The sequence below is a fragment of the Myotis yumanensis genome, unplaced genomic scaffold (assembly GCF_028538775.1).
Source record: "Myotis yumanensis isolate MYYU_CA2020_CCGP unplaced genomic scaffold, mMyoYum1.0.hap1 SCAF_17, whole genome shotgun sequence".
NCBI classification, from domain to species: Eukaryota; Metazoa; Chordata; class Mammalia; order Chiroptera; family Vespertilionidae; genus Myotis; species Myotis yumanensis.
The window spans coordinates 14,477,988-14,492,488 of record NW_027223768.1 but is presented as its reverse complement, the minus strand read 5'-3'; the positions used below and the strand labels follow the sequence as shown (position 1 = coordinate 14,492,488).

General features: G+C 44.1%; 2 protein-coding genes across 16 annotated transcripts in view; both read right to left on the bottom strand.

The window, feature by feature from the left end:
- Positions 1–5,379: 5,379 nt before the first annotated feature.
- On the bottom strand, positions 5,380–8,320 carry HAX1 (HCLS1 associated protein X-1). The gene is made up of 7 exons (XM_070395697.1): positions 8,166–8,320; positions 7,421–7,680; positions 7,052–7,239; positions 6,261–6,312; positions 6,011–6,117; positions 5,794–5,884; positions 5,380–5,647 (listed from the first exon to the last, which is right to left on the bottom strand). Exons 1-7 carry the CDS (start codon positions 8,216–8,218, stop codon positions 5,556–5,558), a joined length of 843 nt encoding a protein of 280 aa, XP_070251798.1. The 5' UTR covers positions 8,219–8,320; the 3' UTR covers positions 5,380–5,555.
- A 1,121-nt stretch (positions 8,321–9,441) lies between these two features.
- UBAP2L (ubiquitin associated protein 2 like) overlaps positions 9,442–14,501 on the bottom strand; it is a 45,658-nt gene continuing 40,598 nt past the window's right edge. For 5 of the 15 annotated variants that reach the window (XM_070395677.1, XM_070395676.1, XM_070395681.1 and 2 more), the window contains 4 exons: positions 12,901–12,968; positions 11,529–11,726; positions 11,061–11,111; positions 9,556–10,191 (listed from right to left, as the gene is read on the bottom strand). In XM_070395677.1, coding sequence (XP_070251778.1) covers positions 10,096–10,191; positions 11,061–11,111; positions 11,529–11,726; positions 12,901–12,968 — 413 coding nt within the window. In that variant the 3' untranslated portion in view covers positions 9,556–10,095. Of the gene's footprint in view, positions 9,529–9,555; positions 10,192–11,060; positions 11,112–11,528; positions 11,727–12,900; positions 12,969–14,501 lie in introns of those variants that run through there. The other 10 variants (XM_070395679.1, XM_070395688.1, XM_070395682.1 and 7 more) reach the window with 6 other exon arrangements.

Genomic DNA, 14,501 nt, shown 5'->3' with positions numbered 1-14,501 from the left:
TTAATGCCCACTAGAAAGCAACCATCAGAGGAGGCACTGAACAACCATGTGGCAGGATGAGTCAGCCGCTGTCATCAGCTGCCCCGTTTTAAACAATGGATACACTGAACAAGTTAACTAGTGGTAGGGAATAGATGAAACTGCTTGCCAATTTCTACAAAAAAATTTACTAGGATTTTGATAGAAATTGCATTAAATCTATAAATTTGGGCAGAATTGCTATCTTAACAATATTAAGAGTTCCGTATCTCTTTTATTTAGATCTTCTTTAATTATCTCAGCAATTTTTATAGTTTTCAATGTTCAGCTCTTGCACTTTTTCAAAATTATTTTATTCTTTATTATGCTAATATGAATGAAACTGTTCCTTCAATTTCATATTCAGATTGCCTATAAAAATGCAAATTTTAAAATTTATCTTATATCCTGACATCTTGCTATACTCAGTTATTACTGCTGGTAATTTTTTTAAAAGTATTTAATGTTTTTATTGATTTCAGAGAGAGGGAGAGATAAACAGAAACATCAGCCCTGGCCGGTTTGGCTCAGAGGATAGAGCCTCAACCTATGGACTGAGGGTCCCAGGTTCGAATCCGGTCAAGGGCGCCTGTCCAGGTTTCGGGCTCGATCCTCAGTGGGGAGTGTGCAGGAGGCAGCCGATCCATGATTCTCTCTCATCACTGATGTTTCTATCTCTCTCCCTCTCCCTTCCTCTCTGAAATCAATAAAAAAGAAATATATTATAAAAAAAAAACCAAAAAACAGAAACATCAGTGATGAGAGATTCATGGATTGGCTGCCACCTGCACATTCCCTACTGGGGATCAAGCCTGTACCTGAACCATGGTTTATAGGTCAGTGCTCAACCACTGAGCCACACCAGTCGGGCGCTACTAGTAATTTTCTTGTTGTTGATTCCTTATATATTTTTTCTACACATAAACTCATGGTTCCTATAAATACAGTTCTACTTCTTCCTTTCCATACCATGTCTTTCTCTAGCTAGAAACTTCAGTACAATGTTGAATAGCAGTGGTAAGAGCAGATATCTTGTATTTCTAATCTTAGTTGGAAAAGCACCATTAAATATAATGTTTAGTAGAGTAGAACCTCGGTTCTTGAAGTTAATTCATTCTGGAAGGTTGTTCGAAAACCAAATCATTTTTTTCCCATTAGAAATAATATAAATTGAATTAATCGGTTCCAGACCCCCAATTATCCCATTTTAATTTCTTATATACAGTACATGTCTAATGTGCTATTTAATCTATAAACACATTAAAAAAAGGACATGACATGTAAATGAAAATTTAACAAAAAGGAAATAAAATGTACAGTAAAAAAATAAAAATTTAATAAGCAGCAACAAAAGCAAAAAACCCAAAAATATTCACAGCACAATTTCTTGAGATGTTAACAACCTGAGGGTTAGCAGTAAACTGACTCATACTTGATAATTCTCTCCTTTGTCGCTTGAGAAACTGCCGGGAGCCGGTCCATCCTTGCTGCTTGACACAGTCGCTGCAGAGAAACATCTGCACAGCATATGTTTCAAGGGACCTGGCGTATATGGCATACTGCTCTTAATATGTTTGCTCCCTTTAGCGCTATGTATTTTAACCAAGGTCACCTCTCCGAGAAAGGTTGTTTTCCCAGGTGGGGATTTTTCCCTGAAGTTAAGGAGGGGATAAAACCTCTTAACTAAGTGCCAGGTGGGTAGTTAATCACTTTAACTACAAACAATCACCCTTAAGCTACATAATCTTTACTCCCTGGAATGGAGATAAGAAACGCCCTAACCTTTGCAATAGAAATTGACAGGATTAAAATCAACTGGTATAAATACAGATGTAACAAGACAACAAGACAGAGAAGCTAGAGAGAGAACCTAACACAGAACCTAGAGAACCTAGGGAGAGAACATGGCAAAAGATCCTGGACAGAACCTGGCTACAGAACTTGGCTGGAGATCCTAGACAGAACCTAGACACAGAACCTAGACACAGAACCTAGAGACAGGACTTGGCTGGAGATCCTAGACAGAACCTAGAGACAGAGCCTAGAGACAGGACTTGGCTGGAGATCCTATACAGAACCTAGCCAGAGAACATGGCAAAAGATCTTGGACAGAACCTGGCTACAGAACTTCACTGGAGAACCTAGACAGAACATGGCAAAAGAACCTGGATAGAACCTGGCTAAAGAACCTGGTGACTGAACCTGGCTGGAGAACCTGGAGAACCTGGCTGGAGAACCTAGCGAGAGAACATGGCACCAGAACTTGGTTGGAGATCCTGACCAGAACTTGGAGTTCCTAACCAGAACTTCGCTGGAGATCCTGGAGGGAGAACCTCGCTATGCTGATGAACTGAAACCAGTTTCCATGTCATTCATTCTTCGCCGACTCCGTCCACACCTTTGGGGATCCCTGGACCCGTTGGGGTTAGACCCCAACAAGAAACGTCACTGATCATATCAGCATGAAAGGGTTGTCAGGTTGAGAAGTGAATTGTTTAAAATGGGAGATGTTTGAGAACTGAGGTTTGATTGTATAGGTTTTTGCTAATACCCTTTTAAAATGTCTAAAAGTCTTATTATCCCCCCACATTTAATCATAGTTCACTTGAGTATAAAATTCTAGAATAGAAATAATTTTCCTTTAGTATTTAAAAAAGCAATGCTCCATTATCTTTATTTCCTAATTTTTTTTTTTTTTTTTTTTGAGAGAGGGAGAGAAAAACATCTATGTAAGAGTAAAACATTGATTGACTGTTTCTACATGCCCCTTACCAGGGATCAGGACTGTAACCCAGGCATGTGTCTTGACTGGGAATCAAACTGGCAACCTTTCAGTGCACTGGACAATGCCCAACCGAGCCACACCAGCCAGGGCCTGTCTATCTTTTATAGCCTTCTGTTCTGGTTTTAGGGATATATTATCTCATATTCCTAAGGACATTAAAGACTTGTGTTCTTGCTAAATTTTCATCTTTCTGTATAGTCTGTTTCTCCCAAGTTGCTTCTTCTGTTTGTATGAATCTCCATCCTTCATGCTGGAGACTGTCCACAGATGTCTGGTAATCTCTGGCTCCATTTGTGCCTTTGGTGGTACTCTAACAGGCTGATCAAAAAGATCAATCGTAGCCTTGGCCGGTGTGTTTAGTGGTTAGAACGTCAGCCCACACACAGAAGGGTCACAGGTTTGATCCCCAGCTCCAGTCAGGTGCTTGCAGGAGGCAACCAATCAATGTGTCTTTCTCACATCGATGTTTCTCCTTTACCCCCTCCCTCTCTAAAAGCAATGGAAAAATATCCTCTGGTGAGGATTAACAACAGCAACAATAAAAATCCACTACATTCTTATATACTAGAAGAGTTCAGAGAATTTTTTTTTAAAGGTGGGAAGCCCTTGTTCTACTAAATACAACTACAGTATTTAAGTGTGATATGGCTCATTGGACGCATGGCTCAGTTGGTTAGAGTTTCATCTTGTCTTGGTCAGGGCACATACAAGAATCAACCAAATGGCCCTAGCCAGTTTTCTCAATGGTTAGAGCATTGGCTCCGGACTGAAGGGTCAAGGGTTCAATTCTGGTCGAGGGTCAATCGATGTTTCTCTCTCTCTCCCCATCTCCCCTTCCCTTCCTTCCATTCTCTAAAAACCAATGGGAAATATATCTTTAGGTGAGGATTAATAACAAAAAAGTGTGATATGGACACAAAGGTGGACTACTAGATTAATAAAATAGAGTCCAGCCAGTGTGGCTCAATGGGTGAGTGTGGATCTATGGACCAGGAGATCACAGTTAGAGTCCCAGGGCACATGGCTGGGTTGTGGGCTCAATTCCCAGTAGGGAGCGTGCAGGAGGCAGTGATCAATGGTTCTCTCTCATCAATGATGTTTCTCTCTCTCTCCCTTCCTCTCTGAAATCAATTAAGTGTGTGTGTGTATGTATATATATGTATACGTACACACATGCACGCACGCGCACGCACACACACACTAGAGGCCTGGTACACGAAATTCGTGCATGGGTAGGGTCCCCTAGGCCTGGCCAGCAATCAGGGCTGATCAGGGCCTTCTGGCTGCCGGCTGGGGCCTTTCTTAGTTCCTTACTGCCCCCTGGTGGTCAGCACATGTCATAGTGAGCAATCGGTCTCCCAGTTGAACTCCCAAGGGGACACTTTGCATATTAGCCATATATATATATATATATATAAATAAAATGGTGAGAGAAAGAAATAGAAAGACCAACACAGGGATATATATGTTATCTGTATGTGTATTTGTAATATTTGTATATATATATGACTATGTATGTTTTCAAATGGAAATAAAATTGGTCCCCTGATTCATACCATATAGGAAGATAAATTCCAGTTGGATTTATAAACCTAAATGTAGCCCTAACCGGTTTGGCTGAGTGGACAGAGCGTTTGCCTGCGGACTGAAGCGTCCTGGGTTCGATTCCGGTCAAGGGCACATGCCCAGGCTGTGGGCTTGATCCCCAATAGGGGGTGTGCAGGAGGCAGCTGATCGATGACTCTCTCTCATCATTGATGTTTCTATCTCTTTTTCCCTCTCCCTTCCTCTCTGAAATTAATAAAGATACATTTAATAAATAAATAAGTACCTAAATGTAAAAGGCCAAACTACAGAACCCATAGAGGATAATAAAGGAGAGTATCCTTTTAAGCTTGGGTTAAGAGAGATTTCTAAAAATATAAATAATAACCATAAGTGAAAAGATAAATTTGGCTACAATAAGTCAAAAGATAAAAGAATGAAAAGACTAAATTCTACTATATTTCCTCTCCTTTGTTCTTGATATATATATATACCTCTTTAGAAAAATACTTTTATTTTCGTTTTAGTGGGATTTCCTGAGGAAAGAGGTAAATAAATCTGGAAGATCTGCTCTTCAAAGCCATACTGCTAAAAACTTTTTTACTGAGAAAAAGATCCATAATGTTGTGCTAAATTACAGCTTATCTAACATATATAAAAAAATAAAAGCATACCAGTAAAGGAAGAAATATTTGCCCATGTAGTTCCTTAAATTATCCCATGAGCTATCCAATCATAGTGATCCCACACCAAGGGAAGCAGTTACCCCTACAATTCCAAGCACTCTTGCTTTTTTTTAGAATCTCATGCATCCGTGTCTGGAAATGCTCTTGGGATTATCTCTACAGATCCTATCTCCTCCAAGAGGAAAATTATTTTCTACTGGTACCTGATCTTTACTTATCAAATCGGGTTTTGGAAGTAGAACAAAATATTAAGAAACAAGGAGACGGTTTTGGGCCATGATAATTTAGGAAACCCTGGATGGGGCTAGAAAGTGGGACAACCTTAACAAAACCAAGACCAAGAAATTAGCATAAATAAGGGTTTTATTGGTCAGTTTGCATGAATGACATACTGACATGCCCCCAATTCACTGTTCCACACACGAAGGCCCTGAGGTGACAGGAGGAGAAGCTAAGCCGATTGATGGTGAGAAAAGGGTGGGAGGTGGGAAGAACATGAAGGCCTCTGAGGGTTAACAAGGCTACTGGGACCGAGACCGGGACCAACGACCTAGGAATAAATCCAGGATGGAAAAGGCATCATCCAGGGCCGGAGCTGTTGGTGGTTCTGGATCTAAGAAAGAAAGTGATACACATAGACACACTAAATGGCGAGGCAGAGGCAAAGGATGGGAATAATACTAAAAAGTAGAAGAGTAAGGGTTTCCCTTTTCCAAAGAATTAAAAGATGGATCCCTTTGATTCACACTCTTCACTTACCAGCTCTAGGATTGCCATCTGCTTCTTGAAGGGTTACTGTGGTTTCCTTTCGGCCCTCACTGTCCACCACAGTCCGGCGCTCCTCTACTGTCTACAAGGAGAAGCCCCCACCATAGCCTTCACATCACTAAAGGTGAGGTCCATGGTTTCTTTACAAAGATCCCTCTGTCCAAAACATCCTTAGCCACAGTTCCTTTTACCCTTCTCCCCAACTCACCCCATCTGGCCTAGTGATCTTGGTCACAGAGACACTCTTGAAATAGGATTTGGGCTGGGGCTGCAGAACTGGGCCAAGGCCCTCCTGGGAAACCTGGGAATCAAGATCTAGAAGGACAGAGAGAAGAAACAGGAAAGAAAGAGTCTAAGGGAAAGGAGGAACAAGTGTGTCAGGAAGAAACTTTCGGGAGGGAGAACAGAGAGAACTTCTGAAGAACAACAGGGGCTGGTAGATGTCCTCTCAGACTCACCCTTGTCCTCTTTGGCTCTAGACTGGGGGGTCACAGGCCACATATCCTCAAACTGCAGAAGCCAAAGGAGATGAAATGACATCTTTCAATCTGAAACTTGAGGAGTCACAGAACCCAAAATATTCCCAACTTCCAAAACCACCTCTCCCCAGGAGATGATCCCATTCATGATCACTTTATTTACTCATTCTCTCTTTCCTAGCTGTTTTATGTATCCTTCTACCAAAAAAGCCTTTCTTCCCTGGCTGGTGTGGTTCAGTTGGTTGGAGTGTCATCCCCTGCAATGAAGGGTTTTTGGGTTCGATTTCCGGTCAGGTCACATACCCAGGTTGCAGGTTTGATCCCCCCATCAGGATGTGTGCAGAGGCAACCTACCAGTATTGATGTTCCTCTCCCTTCCTCTCCACCTCTCTATCAATAAAGACATATCCTTGGGTGAGGATTGAAAAAAATAATGAAAAAAATAAATAAGTAAAAGTGGGGATGGTAAATTAAAAAAAAGAAAGAAAGCCTTAATGAACTGTTACTTTCCTGACCTCCCCCAATAATCCTGTCTTGTCCAAGAATCACATAGACCAGTGCTTCGTTTGTTTTTTTTAAAGAAAAAGCAGAACTCCTATTTTCCCCCAGAGAAAATACAACAAGCAGCTTAATATAGGAAACAGATAAATACACCAAGTGGAGGGCCCAGTATTTCAACCCAAGTCTGTTAGATTCCAACAAGGATTTCAGTTTTTGCACTCTATTAGGTGTCTCCCACAGGCTTTCATTTCCGGCTCAGATGTACTCACCCTATGAAAAGGTCTCTGGGAGCCCCAGTCTGGTGCTGGTTTTGGAGAGTCAGTTCTTGCATCACTCTCCGAGACCCCCCCAAAGATCCTGTGTTGGTGACTATCTGGATACTTAAGCATTGAGTCCCGAAGTGTCTGTCCCTCCTGCAATCTCTCACTAGGTGTCTCTGACTCAGGACCTGGAAGTTCTGCAGAAAGATGGCAAGTGTATGGATGCTGGGGGAGGGAAAGGACTTGGGATCTCTTAATCCCCCTTGAAATCATCAGTCTTCTCACACTTCCCACCCCCCAACTACTTTCTGCAGGCTCTTTATTTCACCCACCAACCCAGTAGAAACCATAGGTTCTCCCTCAGGGGCAGCCACACACCAGGAGGACGGGAAGGCAAGGTCCAGGCCCCCATCTCGCTGAAGATGTTATTAAAATCCCGTACTAGGTCATCAAAGCCGAAGTTGTCGTGGAAACGCATCCCTCCTCCAGGGGTGAAGCTGAAGCCGAAGCCAAATTCCTCAGGGGGTTGGGGACCCTCAAACCTCGAGCTCCCAGGGCCCCAGGTGGCTCCTCCTTCTTCTTCATCGTCATCCTCATCTTCATCTCGAGTCATCCCTCCAAAAAAGGGATCCCTGTGGCTGGGGCGGAGGCAGATTGGCCACCAAAATTTCAGCACTCACTCCTTCAACCATGAAATCAACTCATGGGTGGCAAAGCGGGACAAGAACAGGTGTCTCGGGAGCTGGTGTGAAGATTAGAGGACTGGCCATCGGGGTATGTTTTTAATCAGGTAGTCCTCACCTCGCGACGCCTCCCAAACACCGCCCCTCCCTCCTCCCAAGGTCCTGCTCACGGGCTCACTGACCTCCACCCCGAAGCCCCACTGTCTTCCCCGCCCGGGCCCTGTTGCATCACCCCAGATTGGAGAAAGGCTTAAGCTGTTGCTTTCCCTCCTAACGACCGCCTTGGTTACTGTCGCGGGGTGAGTGTTCAATGTTGTGACTTCTGTTCTCTCCACAGGAGTTGGAGTGGAGATAGATGTTTTTCCAAATATACGGTGTCAGAGGTCAAGCTCCCCTCAGAAGACCCCCCCCCCCCTTGTCCGACCCGGATCCATTCTCACCTCCGAGGTCCAGAAAAGCCGAAAAAGCCCCGAAAGAGGTCAAAGAGGCTCATTCCCGTATTGGGATTCGAACCTCCAAAGCCCACCTGAGGCCCATTCACACCGGGAGGAAAGCCGGGGCTACGCCGTCGGAAACTAAGCGAAGAGTCAGCTTACGCTGCCGGAAAGCAAACCTGCGATCGACACCCGTCGTAAAATGGCCGTAAGCAGGACGCGGAGGGGGCGGGGCAGACGGGCCTCTCAAATGCGAAAGGCTTTCATTTCGCAGCAGCAGTTCGTTTTTTTCTGGTAGTCGGCGTCCTGAATTTTCATCTTCCAACGATCACCTGTCTCCTAAGCCACTTCTCTCTCCTGCCGACCAACCCGGCCCAATACGGCATCTCGAGGGTTTCATGGTGCCGATAAAGCCGCCGGAGAGCAGCCTATCCGCACAAATGAACCGGTCCCGCGCCCGCCCTCACCGCCGGTTCACCACCCCCGCGGACGACCAGTCCTCCATCGGGAACCACCTGGCGCCTTCTTGACTGGCCTCAGTGAAGTCCGAGTGGGATGGACAAAATATTTCATCAAGCTCCTTCAGTACCCAACTCCCCGGACTCAAGGGGAGTTAGACACGGGGACACATGCACTTCATCTCTCCAGCTAAGGAGCTTATTACCATACAGGATTCTTTTAATTTTTCTATGCAGGCTTTACAACCAGCATAAAGGCTTTGTGAGAGACCAAGGGAAATCTAGTGGAGTCTCAGAGAAGAAATAATTTGGGGCTCTTAAGTATCCCCCTTTCCCTATCATTCATGGCTTTCAAAGCCTCTCCCTCCCGCACTCCTACCCCAATCTCATCCCTGGCCTTCCTCTAGACTCCTTTTAGGGGTTGGATATAGCTATGGAAAATGAAACCACTCAAGCAGCAAGAACTACTTCTAGGAAAATTTGGCCCCAAACTTCAGTTTTGCCAGCACACAGTGCATGTTGCCCTACTTTGCAATTCACTTGCTTGGACTCAGCTAAATTATACTTTGACTTTACAAAGGCATTTCTTTCAGCTCCTTAATCCTCTCCCTTTCCACCCAATATCCACTCTCCCACTCCCTTTACTGCCTGAAATCTGCCGTATATGTAGCAGTTTTTGAAGGAAATGAAGATTTGAGGTGGTTCTTTCCAGGCAACAGGCTGTGAAATTCTTAGGGGAGAAGGGAAGAGAACCCCCTCAAGGGCACAATACTAAATCATTAAGGTCAGAGGTGTTCTTAAAGGATGAAGATTTCATTTTATTCCACTGCCTTCGGGGCCTGCTAGAAGAGGCCCAGTTGGTACAGTAATACTTATTCACCAAGCTGGTCATCCGCGAGACTGAGGATGTCCTAGACGGAGCAAGAATGGGCAGAGGCTGAAGGTAGATGTTTTCTTTTTATATATACAAGACACATTAATCCATTAAATTTGAAGACACAGTACAAAAAAAAAACAAAAAAAAACCACTTCAACTAATCCATCTGACAATGCTGTTCATATTCATGACGCCATTTTTTGTTGTTTTGCTTCCTAATAATAAAGGAGGAGACATAGGGCTGTTGGGCTGATATATATTTGGGGGTTCCCCCCTCCCCACCTCACCCATACACCACCAGGGTGAACAGGAGGAAAAGGAAGGGCAGGGCCCACAGCAAAGTTTCATAATCTTGAATGCAAGGGGGAAGGAGGAAAGGAAAGGGGGGGGAATAAGTGAAAATACAAATCCTATAATACATACAACAGAGTGGGGATGGTATGGGAATGAACAGACATGAAGCTGAGGCATGGGGTGGGCCACTGGGGGTGAGGGTGGGGCAGCGGAACCCCTCCACATTCCTCTCTTTGATGCTGTTTCCATAGTTGCCAGGCTGAGAAGCCCTCTCAGAAGATGGGACCAGGAAGAGAGGGTCAGGGCCTCAGTTGGCCCCCCAGCTGTAGCTGTTGTAGGCAGACTTGTTGGTCTGGGGCTTCTGCGGGATGGAGCTGGTCTGGCTACGTTGCCCGCTGCCCGTCTGCAGGGGAATGGGAGGATGATGGGGAGGAAAAAGGTGTCTAGTTAGTGTGACAAATTTGTGACATCTTCAGGTGGAGATTTGGAAATCATCTTGCTTTCCCATTCCCCTTGCTTAGAAACTATTCTGAAGCTTCTCAACCACAGAAAATTCGGATTATATGGCTGCTAAAGCACCTCTGACCAAAAAAACAAAACAAACAAAAAACACAAACAAAAAGCAGCAAAAATCCCCGCAAAAAACCCTTTAAACAGGGGAAAGATGAAAAGAGGGCAAGATACCTTCAGAGATTAGACAGTGAATCAGTTCTACTCATTTTCAATTGTACCTTCTCCTCCCCCCATTCCCCTGCTCTGAGAAAAGGCAACTCTCTAGAGAGAATTATGGCCTCTTGAACATGAGTGATCAAAAGCGATTTCATTTTCATTAATCCCCAGGAAGGCCTCATTTGGAAAGCTGCTTTTGAGAGCAAAGAAGCCCTTATTCCAGCTCCCCAGGCATCTATGGTGGAGTAGAGGTCACTTGTACCATCCCATGGCTCCCCACCCTGCCACATGTATCATATCTGTGAGCCCATTACAGGCAAGGTGGAGAGACAGTCTCGAGGCCCCAGGCTTCAGATGCTGCCCCAAGAATCCTTTCCATTGCAGTCACCAAGTGTTCCCAGAGGTGGGGAAGGGCAGAAAGAAAGAGAGCATTGAGGAGGGGAGGACAAGAGAGGAATGGGAGGCCAGAGAGCTCAGCAAGGTGTTTGTGTTTGTGTGTCCCGATTTGTGATCGTGCAAACTTTTCTCAAATTCCCTAAGGCTGTGGAGGTGTAATGGGGACTGAAAAGGAGTGGGTTCAAGCATATCATTCAGTTTCATTACCTGCTCCTCCTGCTGGCGCTGGCAACAGAGAATCATCTGCAAATATGGTAGCTGAGGCAGAACCAGGATATATGGAAAATAAAGGGACAAACTTTGACAATAGAACTCCACCATTATTAGAAGGGAAAGCTATAATGTGAGGGAAGGGGGAGGGCTGGGAGGGGTAAGAGGGAAGGTGTGACCCAGGTCTGATGGGATGAGGAAAACTGTGATATGGGAGGAGGTGGAGGAGAAAGGCACCAAAGGAATTGGGCAGAATTAGGTTTCAGTCTGGCCCCTTCTCTGACATCTCCTTTGCCGGCCACTCGTGTTATGTGCGCTTGTGTCTGTGATGTGCTGTGTGCCCATGGCTGGCGCTGGGGAGAACTGGGTGGAGGTGGTGGTGAGGAAGGGTAAGAAAAGGAAAGGGGAGGCAGTTTTAAGGGATAAGAAGGAAGAGGAAGAGAAGGAGAGAGGGAGGGCTATTACCTGGCCATCCTGCTGTAGGTGATGGTGAAGGATCTGGGAGTGCGGCTGCTGATGGGGGGTCAGAATGTGCATAAAGGGGGCAGGTGGGTAGGCAGCAGCTGTGGCTGGATTGATGGGCCCCCCACTTCCTAGGGCTGAAGGCAAGTTGAAGGAGGCAGCAGGAGTACCGGAATGAAAACCTTGTTTCTCAAAGGATTGCTATCCAGGAGGATGGGAGGAGAGAGTAAAAGGGATGAGCAATGAATCCTTAGGATTTGAGCCCAAGCTCTCCCACCCTCAAAAAGCAGCATGGTGTCATAGAAGGAATGCTGCACCTGAAGTCAGATATTCAAGTCTCAGTCTCAGCTCTGCACTTTAATAGCTGTGTGATCCTGAGAAAATTACTCTCTAAGCTTGTTCTCTAATATATAAAACAGGGATGCTTATTGACCTCTTAGTTGGAAGGACCAAATGAGAAGCTGGATGTGAAAGCACTTTATAAAATCTGTCATATACAAACATAATGAAATCTGTTGACTACTCCTTAGCACTCCTATCTCTGGAGTTGGGTAAAAATAGGAACTCCATGGATTTTTTTCAAAAGAAATGCTGAGTTATCTTTAGTGTTAAAGGTCTTGGCCATGAAGCACTCTACTATAACTCCTAATACTTTATATCAAACTTTAAATTATTTATGGTGGTGGGAGAAAAAAAAACACACAAAAAATCTGTGGATAATTCAAATGCTTCAACTTTAGTTATTGACAAGGGCTTTGCCCACTCCTTTCCCACTCTTTATTATAGATATACTTACAAAGAAGGGAATGAACTTACTTCCCTTCATTCCATATTCATTCTTCTTGAAAGTTATGCCCTGACTGGTTTGGCTCAGTGGATAGAACGTTGGCCTGCGGACTGGAGTCCCAGGTTCGATTCCGGTCAAGGGCATGTACCTTGGTTGTGGGAACATCCCCAGTAGGGAGTGTGCAGGAAGCAACTAAATCAATGTTTCTCTCTCATCAATGTTTCTAACTCTCTATCCCTCTCCTTCTCCCTTCCTCTCTGTAAAAAATCAATAAAATATATTAAAAAAAAGTTATGAAAAGTTTGGGTGTGCGTAAGTTAAAGACCAATTACACAATAAATCACGTGATACATTAAAATTTTCCAACCTTCCTATGACATTTCTCATTTGTTCTCTCCCTCCCTGAAGACTAAATTTAAGCTTCCTCGAGAAAGTAAAGTCTAAAGATGAATCATTTGCTAGTAGAATGGGTTTCCTGACACCTGCTTACAGGTGTTAGGGCTGTTCCTGCTCACTTCTATCAATGCAACTCCATCTTCTCTATGTCCATCTCTCTTTTTCCACTTCCATCCAGAGCCAGGCACCTACCTGGGTTTTGGAGTACACAGAACCCGAGATATCTGGCACGCCCGTGTTACTGGAGGTGACTGAGACACCTGGGGGAGGAGGAAACAGAGGAGGATTAGCTCAGCTAGCTGCCTGATCCCTCTCCCTGGGAGGTGGTGAGTGACATGTGAAGTCTTTCTAGCTATAGCACAGCAAGGGAATTTTGGTCTGTGTTTCCAACTTCAGGTCAGTCTTGAGGGATAAGAGCTCATGGCACAAAGGCTAGCGAAGGGTTCTCTTGTCCTTTCCAGGTGTGTACTGAGTATATTGTGAGAGTGAGGTGAGTGGTTTTGGGGGGACAAGGGGAAACAGCCAAACTCACTAGTACATAGTTTTCAAAACATCTCGGTAGCAAAGCCCAACAGGAATGTATTACACTTATAATGTCCATTTCAAGTCAATCCACCCTAACTGCACTCAGTCGTGCTCCAGAAGACAGGTACTCTGGTTCTTTTCCTGTTCATGAAGAGACACTCCTGGGCTCAAAATCCATGCTTTCACAGCATAAGGTATGTATTAGAGAAGCAGTTCAATTCCACCTCCAAGAGTACTTTTATTCTCAGAGCTTCAGCTTAGTCCAGCTTCTCTAATCTTGGAGCTTCCAGGCTGTATACTTACGAGCTGGCATAAAGATGAAGATCCGTCTACGCATTTTAAGGGAAGGGGAATGAGGAAGGCCTATAGGAATAGGCTATCTCCTGCAGTCTCGGTGGAACACAAAACCTAAATGTTACTCTAGTTTACAACTTTAGCTTCTCCATGAGATAAAGGCTTCAATCCATACTCTTAACAACTCACTTGTTTCCTTTGGAAAAACTCTACCACCAACTACAACTTATAGGAAACCAAAGTAATACAAGTCCTCATTTTAATTTATACTCCTTCAACTGAAATACACATAGTCTATCTCCTGGGGCAAAAGGTCAAGGATATAGGGAAAAAGCCATCAGGTAAGCTAATCCAGCATCTTATCTTACTAAAATTGTATGCAAAGATTTGAGGCCAAGTAACTCAAATTTAACTAGGAATTTAAAGCATGATTTTAAAAGATATATTAGTTCTCATGAATTGAGATAAAATGAAACTTCAGAAAAACTCCAGAACCCAAATCCTCCCAATGTCTAGGACAAAGGCAGCCATCAAAAGTTAAGCCCACCTTAGACAGCCACTTTAGAATCTTCCCAATAGAAGTGGCATCTTAACCTGGAAACCCCTCCCACATCACAAGTCCAGATAGTTCCAGGGAGGAGCAAACACCAACTAGGAAAAAGAACAGAACTACAGAAAGCAAGCATGAGAAAATACTTCCCCGTGTCCAAAGTATCAACTCCATGCTTTCTAGGCACTAAAGTGAAAGACAGGGACAATATATGACCTGATCGAGTATTTTTCCCCTTCCCTTTTTTCAAATCCCAGGAGCCCATCTGGTAAATCACCGGCAGTAGGCCTAACTTGAAAAAACAAGCTTATTTTTTGTATGGAAAAGGCTATGCTGATGAGGTTTATATGGAAGGTTTGAATAAAGTGGAATAGAAAGGAAATAAATAGAACATTTCTTTAGGAAAATGAGATGATTGAATTTT